Here is a 12015-nt window from a genome sequence, read left to right on the forward strand (position 1 = left end):
CCCCGTGCAAAAAAAACCAGGAAAATTCCCTCCCAACATAAAAAAAAAAGTTTTAAGTTACAAAAAAAAGAGAAGAAGGATAAAAATAGAAACAAAAAAAATAAAAAATTTTAATCCAAAATTAAAAAGTAATCAGTTATCTCATATAATATTTTAATAAATAAATTTATTAAGTTGAATCAATTTTTTTTGCACTGTAATTGTTATTTTAATTTGTTTTTATTTTGATAATTTTTTGTTGTTATTTACTAGAATGGATTAGATGAACATAATTTGAGTTGTTTTGAGAAAATGGAATGAATAATATTTATAAGCATTTATGTTAAATTAACAATATTAAATATAACATAAACTTATAATATTTAGTAATATAAGTATATATTATGGATTAGATGAGCATTTCTCAAAAGTTTAACTTTGATAACATTTGGTTGTTATTTACTATAATGGATTAGATGACTTTGATAACATTTAATTTGTTGTTATTTTGATAATTTGATAACATTTGGTTGTTATTTACTATAATGGATTAGATGAGCATTTCTCAAAAGTTTAAACCTTGCCAATGTAATTCAAAGCTTGCATTTTATTCCTTTTACAAAATCATCAATTTTCATTGATCATCACACTTTCATTAAGTATAACGTAAGATTTTGTGGTATCCACTAGTATAAATATTTTAATTTGAAGATCGAATTCATTCATTGTATTCATATAGGTTCAAGGAGTGTAGCTGTAAAAATTCATCAAAATCAGGCTTACAATAACCGTTAAATCGTCATTTTTAGTTGATAACCGTCGATCATGCATGGCCCGTTACTTCATCCCAGAATGTTTGTTTTTTGCGATTTTTTTCGTATACGATCTCGAATTATATACAAACATGTTTGACGGTTGGATCGTTGAAATTAGTTTCGTAGAATGCGTATCCCATCAAAACGATAGATTCACTAAGACTTAAGAGTTTATTCACACTTTTATTAAGTATAACGTAAGATTTTGTGGTATCCACTAGTATAAATATTTTAATTTGAAGATCGAATTCATTCATTGTATTCATATAGGTTCAAGGAGTGTAGCTGCAAAAAATCATCAAAATCGGACTTAAAATAACCGTTAAATCGTCATTTTTCGTTGATAACCGTTGAAATTTTTTGTCTCGTTACTTCATCCCAAAATGTTTGTTTTTTGCGATTTTTTTCGTATACGATCTCGAATTATATACAAACATGTTTGACGGTTGGATCGTTGAAATTAGTTTCGTAGAATGCGTATCCCATCAAAACGATAGATTCACTAAGACTTAAGAGCAATGTAACATTCAGGAAACGCAGCCTATTCATTTGTACTAATTATGTTATTGTTAATTATTTTATAAGATATATGTAAGATAAGATGTCTACCTAAAGCACATGTTTACCTTATAGAACTCCACTGATCATAAAATACTTGTTGTATCAGTTTTTAATCAAGTCAATTAATTAACAATTTGGGTGTTTTACGACTTGAAATTTATGGCGTACAATACTAGCATGCCTTAAATGATATTATTCACAACATTCGTAAAGTTCATGTCATAATACTTGCACATAATCTAGCATTCACGGCATCACTTTTGTGCAAGTTATTAAATAAAAATATTTACGGCGTAAACATTGTGTGTCGTATTTAACAATTTACACGACGTACTTTCCTTCTCTTTTAAGGCATCGTGTTATGTTGTAAAGTGAATTTTATATATATTTAGGTCCCTACCTTTTATGGCACGAATCATCCATTCTGTCAAAACTCATATCGACACCTAAATCTTCCACTCCCAGACACATGAGACAGCCGTTTTTCTCCTAATGTACCTTGCGTCAAAATAAGATTAGGGGTAATACATATGATTGACAACAAGTACCTTGCGTCGAAATAGTCTCATATTGCGTCGAAATAGGCTAGGGTTGCGTCGGTTAAAACCGACGCCAAGTCTGACACACATGTCGTATTGCGTCGGTTAAAACCGACGCCAAGCCTGACACACATGTCGTATTGCGTCGAAATAGGCTAGGGTTGTGTCGGTTAAAACCGACGCCAAGTCTGACACATCATATTGCGTCGGTTAAAAGCGACAGAAACCAAGGGGAAAAAAAAAAAAAAAAAAAACCACAGAATAAAACAAAGTCTAATTAGATGAACATAATAAAACAGAATAATAAAAAAAAAAACAGAATAAAACAAAGCCAAAAGGATTATATGTTATGATATGATATCATAGCATACAAAATAAAATAAAGTCTAATTAATACAAAAAATAATTAATATATTTACTCCCTGTCATCATCTGTTAGCTCTTCGTCGGTATTGGCATGATTAACGAACCCGGTAGGCAACGCTAATGATTCAAGAAAGGGAGTCTCTTCCACGCCAACCCTTGTATGGAAATTTTCATTATCAAGAATTCGATCATCCAAGTTCGGCGTGGCATAATCATCAATAGCATCACTATCCTCTAATATGTCAAATAAATCTCTTGGCTGAGTTCGAACAACTACGTGCCAATCTTTTTCAATCGTGTCCTCCACGTAAAATGCCTGTAATGCTTGTGATGCTAGTATGAAAGGATCCTCTTTAAATCCCAATTGATTGAAATTCACCATAGTAAATCCATATTGATCAGTCTTCATTCCTCGTGGACTTTCACTATTAACCCATTCGCACTTAAATAACATCACAGCTCGACCCCTATCTCCTGCTTCAGTAGGACCGCAATATTTGACCTCGAACATATCTACAACTCTGCCATAGCAATTTACTTGCCCAATTGCTCCAGGAACATTTGCAGGTACAAAGACACCACAATTTTGATTCTTATGCTTATCATCCACAGATTTTATACGAAATCTAAATCCATGAACAATGTGACTTTTGTATCTACTCACAACCCTACTAGGATAATTAGCTAGCCAATGCAAGTCTTGAGATATCAATGTGTCATTAGCATCATATCTTGAATTCATCTGTAATAAGTATGAAGATAAAAATTGACAGAATAACTATAAACATGTTATAATTAAAATGCAAAACAATAAATAAATAATATGATTGTTATATCAACTCACATGTTGCTTGAACCATTCTGGAAATTCTTTCTTGCTTAGCTCCTTAATTTGTCGCATAGTTAACCTTTCTCGACGATGTTTAGTTTTCAAGAATTCTTCATGTTGCCTACACAATTATGTCCAATTTAGATAATTATTTTTTCAAAGTTAAGAAAACCAATAAAACATTAAGACGTATGATTAAACGTTCTTACCTTCTAAATGGGCTAACTTCATCACAATTATTTAGAATGTATCTATGGCACTGATCAAGAACATTTAGATCGAGCTCCACATTTTCCCCTGAACCCATATAACATCCTTTCGAGTCAAAAATTGATAACCCACCAGATACTCCACGTCCAATACCATCTTCATTTCGGCCTCTACGGGTACGACGAGACTCAACGTCTGTAAGATACATGGAACAAAATGACAAGCACTCATCCACCAAATATGCTTCAGCAATAGAACCTTCAGGATGACCCTTATTACGAACATAGCGCTTCAATGTTTGCAAATACCTACAATTATAAAACGAAATACAAATTATTATAATTATTAATTAAAGTTAAGACTACAATTGTAAAAAAATTATAAAAATTTATTCATTACCGTTCAATTGGATACATCCATCTATATTGAACAGGCCCTGCAAGAGCTGCTTCATCTGCCAAGTGAACTGGGAGGTGCACCATTATATCAAAAAATGCAGGAGGGAATATTTTCTCAAGTTGACATAATGTCAAGGCAATTCTTGAATTCAGTTGCTTAAATCCTTCCTCAGACTCCTTCTTACTACATAACTGTCTGAAAATTGCACTCAACTCTAATAAAACCATAGTAACAGCTTTAGGCAAAACCGGGCGTATTGCAAGCGGGAGTAACTGCTGCATTAAAACATGGCAATCATGACTTTTCAACCCATGTATTTTTCGTTCATTCACGTGCACACATCGCGACAGATTTGATGAATATCCATCTGGGACCCGAATAGTAGACAATACTTTACAAAACGCAGTTTTTTCTTCTCTTTTCAATGTGAACAATGCTGGAGGTCGAAATGTTCTATTTCATTCTCTACGTGGGTGTTGACTATGTCTTATGTTCAAGAATTCAAGATCTGCACGTGCCGCCAATCCATCTTTAGACTTTTCTATATCTAGAAATGTTCCCACCACACTGTCACATATATTCTTCTCGATATGCATAACATCAAGATTGTGTCTAATCGACAGATGCCTCCAATAAGGTAGTTCATAAAAAATCGATTTCTTCTTCCACTGACTGTTACTACTTGTATTGCTCGAAGCTCTTCTTCTGCGTTGGCCAACTGAAGCATCTTTGTTTGGTTTTCCAAAAGTAAATCTCAATGTAGAAAGTTCTTCGAGACATTGTAAACCAGTCCACTGCCTTGGTGCACTACGATGCTCTCGACGACCATTAAAAGTGATGGTTTGCCTTCGAAACCTATGATTATCTTCAAGAAAACGTCGATGCCCCATATAACAAATCTTGCGACTCGCTGGCAAGTAAATAGATTCTTTATCATGCATGCAATGTGGACAAGCTTTATAGCCATGTGTACTCCATCCTGACAACATTCCATAAGCCGGAAAATCACTTATAGTCCATAACACGGCAGCCTTCATCGTAAAACTTTGGTTGGAACACGCATCATAAGTGGGAATGCCCACCTCCCACAACTCATTCAGCTCGTCAATCAATGGACGCATGTATACATCAATCTCTTTACCAGGACTGCGCGGTCCTGGTATTAACAAAGACAATAACAAATTTGGTTGCTTCATGCACATCCAAGGTGGCAAATTATAAACAGAAAGCACCACAGGCCATGTGCTATGATCATTCCTCATTTTCTCAAAAGGATTAAATCCATCACTGGCCAACCCTAATCGGACATTTCGAATTTCTGACGCAAAATCCGGATATAAATTATCCAAATGCTTCCATGCGGGAGAATCTGAAGGATGTCTCATAAACTCATCCTTAGGACATTCAGTTGCATGCCATCTCATATGTTCAGCCATATGCTTCGACATAAAAAATCGTTGCAATCGTGGTTTTAAAGGAAAATACCACATAACCTTAGCTGCGACCTTTTTCCTCGAGCTATCCTCTGCATTGGTAATTTTATATCTTGATTTACCACAAACTGAGCACACGGTCAAATCTGAAGTATCTTTCCAATAGATCATGCAATCATTGGGACATGCATCAATTTTCACATACGACAGCCCCAAGTCATTTATAAGTTTTTTGGCCTTATAACAGGATTCAGGCAAACAATCCCCTTCAGGCAACATTCTTTTAATTAACTCCAGTAAAGTGGTGAAGATCTCGTCAGGCATTCCCGCTAAACACTTGATCTGATACAATCTTACAACTGCTTCCAATTTCTTAAACTCCTTACAACCTGGCCACAAATCTTGATCTGCCTCTTCAAGCAACTTAAAAAAAGTCTGCACCTCTTCTGGACGCCCTTCCCCAATAGGGGGTTCAGTAGATGACCCAACACCTTCTTCTGTTAATGGTTGGACAAATACATCATTAAGAAAATCATGCATGCCAATCACCTCATCTCCTGTTTCTTCTTCTCCAATTCCCACATTTTGCTCTCCAATGTTTTGCTCGCCATGATGTCGCCAACAAGCGTTTTTATAATCTTTATCCATATCATACAATATGAGATGTTCAACAATGGTGTTCCTAACAAAAGTATATCGATTACAACATCTTTTGCAAGGACATCTAAACTTATCAGGACCAACACCATTTGCAACTGCTTGATCCAAAAACAAATTAATTCCAGTTGTATACGCTTCAAAATTGCGGGGTATTGTCAACCAACTCTTGTCCATATTTTACCACTTTACGAAGGTAAAATATTACGTTGACACTAAGATGCCTACAATCTTTCAATCCCTATCATGTAGGCATAACTATCAAAATTTTCAATTTCTATCTTTCACCCCTCGAATTCTATCACGATTGCAATCTTTTAATTTTCAACACCTATTATAGTAAAAACAAATTAAAATAACAACAAAAAGTTATCAAAATTATGCTCATCTAATCCATTCTAATAAATAACAACCAAAAGTTATCAAACTTATCAAAATAACAACAAATTCAAATAACAATTAGAGTGCAAAAAAAATTAATTAATATATTCTTGTATTCCTAAATATTATAAATTTAGGTTATATTCTTATATGAAAGGTTATATTCTTATATGAAAGGATATTCTTATATTATAAGTTTAGGTTATATTCTTATGAAGGGTTATATTCTTATATTCTTATATTCCTAAATATTATAAGTTTAGGTTATATTCTTATGAAGGGTTATATTCTTATATTCCTAAATATTATAAGTATAGGTTATATTCTTATTAGAGTGCAAAAAAAAAAAAAAAATTAACATAATATATTCTTATATTACTCAATATTATAAATTTATGTTATATTTAATATTGTTAATTTAACATAAATGCTTATAAATATTATTCATTCCATTTTCTCATAACAATTCAAATTATGTTCATCTAATCCATTCTAGTAAATAACAACAAAACATTATCAAAATAACAACAAATTAAAATAACAATTAGAGTGCAAAAAAAAAAAAAAAAATTAACATAATATATTCTTATATTACTCAATATTATAAGTTTATGTTATATTTAATATTGTTAATTTAACATAAATGCTTATAAATATTATTCATTCCATTTTCTCATAACAATTCAAATTATGTTCATCTAATCCATTCTAGTAAATAACAACAAAAAATTATCAAAATAACAACAAATTAAAATAACAATTAGAGTGCAAAAAAAAAAAAATTAACATAATATATTCTTATATTACTCAATATTATAAGTTTATGTTATATTTAATATTGTTAATTTAACATAAATGCTTATAAATATTATTCATTCCATTTTCTCATAACAATTCAAATTATGTTCATCTAATCCATTCTAGTAAATAACAACAAAAAATTATCAAAATAACAACAAATTAAAATAACAATTAGAGTGCAAAAAAAAAAAAAAATTAACATAATATATTCTCTCAATATTATAAGTTTATGTTATATTTAATATTATTAATTTAACATAAATGCTTATAAATATTATTCATTCCATTTTCTCATAACAATTCAAATTATGTTCATCTAATCCATTCTAGTAAATAACAACAAAAAATTATCAAAATAACAACAAATTAAAATAACAATTAGAGTGACAAAATTAATTAATTCGACTAAATTTTTATTAATTTAACAAAAATAGTAGAATTTTATCTAAGTGCTTAAATTATAATTTTTAAATAAATAAACTTGTGTATTATACAATTTAAAAATTAAAGAAGTTAGTGATACATGCCTGATTTGTTGAAGAATTTCGACGTCAACAATTCTTTATGTACTCAACCAACTCAAATAAATTTCCTACAAAAATAAATTGTAACTAAAAATTAAACATAAGAGGAGAAAATAAAATTATTATAAGCAAAAAAAACTTACTGTTGTGAAGAGGAACAAATGAAGTTTGAAAACCAAAGGAGAAAGCTGAAAGAGAGAACACGGGAGACTTTGTAAAAATTGGAAGAACGAACAAGAGTGCAAGAGAAGAAAAAGAAAACACGGGGGAGAGGATATAAAGACCATCAATGTGTCGCTCACAAGCGACACTGGTTTTCAAAATATATGTCGCTCAAAACCGACGCAGGATTTAAAATATTAAAAACAATAATTAGTGTCGCCTAGAAGCGACACCCATATATTAAAAATAATAATTAGTGTCGCCTAGAAGCGACACCCATAGTTCATGTCGCTTAAAAGCGACACTGTTTTATTTAAAGCGACGCCAGTACTTAAAAATATTAAAATATATGTCGGTTATAAGCGACACTAAATTTTATGGCGCTTATAAGCGACAGTAAATACGACGTCATCTTCAGTGAGTGTCGCAAATCTCTTTTTCGCCACTATATAATATTAAACCGACGCAACAACTGACACTATTAGGTCCTTTTGTAGTAGTGTTCTAACCAAGTAAACCATTACTCAACAAAAAACATGTTGATAAAGCTCTTATCAAATCATAATATTGTAATGAACGGTAACTTCAAAATAATCTCAGCTATGCACTTTTCCAAAATGAAGGAAAAATCTACTTTGTAACTTAACTTAATATACGAACCCACCAATTTAGTCACCTTAAATTCATAACCAACACAGAAAACAACTCCGAATCCTCAGGTTTACACATGTATGAGCCAAAGGTCAAGTTTTTACAAAACACTCATCCAACAACATGAAAAAGCAAATCAAAAAATTTAATTTTTGTATAGAAATAAGCCAAAGGTTCAATTTTTACAGACACGGTCATTTTATACACAATAAGCATATATAAAAACATAAAACTGTACAAATTTTCATTAACTTCTCAACCAAAACAAAGAACTTAGTGGGTGCTGATGAATGAAAGTAATTCAAAATTTTTTTTACATTTTTATTATTTTCTAAGTTTTTCACGAAGCCAAATTAAATCGACATGCTTAAAAAATAATTGATACCTGTAAGGCTGGAGTGTTAGAAAGCAATCAAGATCCCTATCTTAAAGGGCCTAAAATGGGCGTGTAATTAGTAATTAATATGTATATATTTCCTTCCTTTCTTGTATAGTAGAATTGCAGGATCAACTGCTAGTTTATAGGGAACTCCCTGTATAAAGTTAGTAGACTATTATCAATACCATTTTTCTAGCCAATTCTATTCCTTAGTCATTTGATTAGATTTTACATGGTATCAGAGCAGGCTTCCCTTAACTCTGCTCTGCCACGCTTCCGTCAGATTTTCTCGTGCCTATATAGCGAGCTTTACCTATTTTCCATTTTTCTTGTTTTGTCTTGTCAATCCTAGCCATGGATAGCGACCAAAGCTTGGATGGAGGCAAACCAAAAACCTCTAATCCATTTTTTATTCACATCCTTGTTTCCAATGGAGAAGATTATGCAACCTGGTGCAGATCACTCTTAGAGACCCAGTTTCAACAAATGTTTTCCATCATGAATAATAAAGCGACCAAGCCGTCGTCAACCGTTCCACAAGCTTATACCACATGCAATGAACCAATTCTGTCTAGATCTCCAGTGCACTATTGTCAATGGTTAATCGATAGTGGAGCAACAGACCACATCACGTCTTCCCCACACTTGCTCAACTCCACCACCAAAACCTCACTGCCACCAGTTGTATTACCTAGTGGAGAAAAGGCTCATATCTCTTCTATTGGCAATTTGTCTTTAAATTCATACATACAATTGAGAGATGTTTTGGGTGTACCTAGTTTCAAAGTTGATCTTATGTCGATTAGCAAAATTACAAAGGGTTTGAGTTGTTCGGTGACATTTTTTTTCTGTATTGGTGTATTTTACAAGACTTGGCTACAAAGAAGACAATTGGTCTGGGAAAACAGCGCGGGGGACTTTACTACCTTGTGGCGTTGGCTACTCAACAATCCTTCTCCAACAATAAACCCTCGTGTAATCTTGTCACTATTTCTTCTGATTTGTGGCACAGGCGTTTAGGTCACATTTCTTCCAATCGCTTGGAATTTCTATCCAAAACTTCATTAAAATTCCCTTATTCTCATACTACAGTATGCAATATTTTCCCTTTAGCCAAACAAACATGACTTCCATTTGGTACAAGTTCCATCTCTACTTCTAGTCATTTCTCTCTTATACACTACGACATTTGGGGACCTCATAAAACCACTTCCTTCTCTGGAGCACATTATTTTTTAACTATTGTCAAAAAAATTTCTTGGTACATGGGTGTTCCTCATGGCCATAAATCTGAAACACAAGGCATTCTTAAGTCTTTTTTTTGCCTTCGTTCAAACACAATTCAATTTTAAAATACAACAAATCCGAGTGGATAACGGGGGTGAATTTTATTCTTTGCGTCATTTTTTCCAAGATAATGGGGTCATTTACCAACTTCATGCGTTTACACACCCTAACAAAACAGGGTTGTCGAACAGAAACATAGACATCTTCTTGAAACCACCAAGGCATTACTTTTTCAAGCCAATCTTCCCTTTCGATTCTGGGGAGAGGGTGTCCTCATTGCTGCCTACATTATTAATCGACTTCCCACTTAAATCCTTGCCAAGAAAACACCATTTAAGAAACTATATCACAAACCTCCCTCTTACACCCATATGTGTGTTTTTGGGTGTCTTGCATATGCCACTTCTGTTCACCTTACTTCTAAATTTTCGCCTCGCGCCATCAAAAGTATATTTTTCGATTATCCCGCTGGACAGAAAGCTTATCGTTTATACGATTTGGACACCGGAATTTTTTTTAACTAATCGTGACGTTGTTTTCATTGAAGAAAATTTTCCCTTTCAAACCACCAATCCTGACCAACCCGTGGCCACCAATACCCATGTTCCAGGCCCAACTACAAAAGTCCATCTTTTTCCTCCCGTGGTCCCAACCATATCAGATCCTATTACCCATGCTCCTTTAGCCTCATCCTCTCATTCAATTACATCGTCTCCTTTAGCCTCACTCTCTCCTACTTTAGAATCCTCTTATACTTCAGAATCTTCTCCTTCACCAACCAATCTCATCCCTCTACCTTCAGACGATTTTCCTTTTTCTCCTATGCCACCCATTGTTGTCCCTTCTCCTACTCCATCTGAGTCCCCAACACCACCACATGCTCTTCCTCTTCGCCAATCACAACGCCAAAAACAACCTTTCGTTCTTCTCAAAGACTTTGTTTATTCGCAAGTGACTCTGCCCCCAGGCCCTTCGTCTTTACCGTCGCCTAGCCATTCACCATGTACTCGTTATCCTCTTTGTAATTTTGTTTCTTACCATCGTTACTCACCCAAACATTTATCATTTATTGCCAATATTAGTAGGGATATCGAACCAACCTCTTTTGCAGAAGCAAAATCACATGTTCACTGGCAACAAGCGATGAACACCGAACTTGAGGCTCTCCAATCTAATCATACATGGACCCTCACTTCCCTTCCATCGGGAAAACATCCAATTGATTGTAAGTGGGTCTATAAAATTAAGCGTCATTCAGACGGTTTCATTGAGCATTACAAAGCTCGGCTTGTCGCCAAAGGCTTCACTTAAACCGAAGGCATTGATTACTATGACACATTCTCACCCACAACGAAAATGATCACTATGCGCTGCATTCTTGCTATTGCATCTGCTCGTAACTGGCCACTTAATCAACTCAACGTCAACAATGCATTCCTTCATGGCAACCTTCTTGAAGAAATTTACATGACACCTTATCCGAGACTTTGACGACAAAAGGAGAACCTAGTATGTATAGGGGTGGTTCGGTATGGGATACCATACCGAAACTAGTATCCCGAATCCCAAACCAAAATTTTTCGGGACGGGAATTTGAAGACCAATCCCAAACCAAATTTTCGGGAATCCCAAATTTCGGGAATCCCGAAATATTTTCGGGATTTTGGGACAAATCGGGAATCCCAAATTGAAATATGAAATTATGAATTGTTCTTCAAATATATAATTCAAGAACACATTCATGAACTAGGAATTTCATTTCATTCACACTACCATTTAATTGAACACTGGCATGCCTGACTGTTTTTATCATAGTCAAAATTCAAATTAATTAAACCCTTTTTGCAATTTGTTGAGAGACAAAAGAATCAAGCCTTCTAAAATCATCAGCCATTGCAGCAGCAATAATAAAATCCACATGAATATCAAACAAAACATGAAAAATATGCAAGGTGTAGAGCATTCCAGGTTGCAGAGCATGAATTAGAAACTACTAGCATCAATTATAAAAGAATAATATATATATAATAATTAATATTATA

General features: G+C 33.5%; 1 protein-coding gene across 1 annotated transcript; it reads right to left on the bottom strand.

The window, feature by feature from the left end:
- Positions 1 to 4156: 4156 nt before the first annotated feature.
- LOC137722170 (uncharacterized) lies at positions 4157 to 5965 on the bottom strand. Its single transcript, XM_068461136.1, has one exon. It carries the CDS (start codon positions 5963 to 5965, stop codon positions 4157 to 4159), a length of 1809 nt encoding a protein of 602 aa, XP_068317237.1.
- Positions 5966 to 12015: the final 6050 nt, after the last annotated feature.

The sequence above is a fragment of the Pyrus communis genome, chromosome 17, assembly GCF_963583255.1.
Source record: "Pyrus communis chromosome 17, drPyrComm1.1, whole genome shotgun sequence".
Classification (NCBI taxonomy): Eukaryota; Viridiplantae; Streptophyta; class Magnoliopsida; order Rosales; family Rosaceae; genus Pyrus; species Pyrus communis.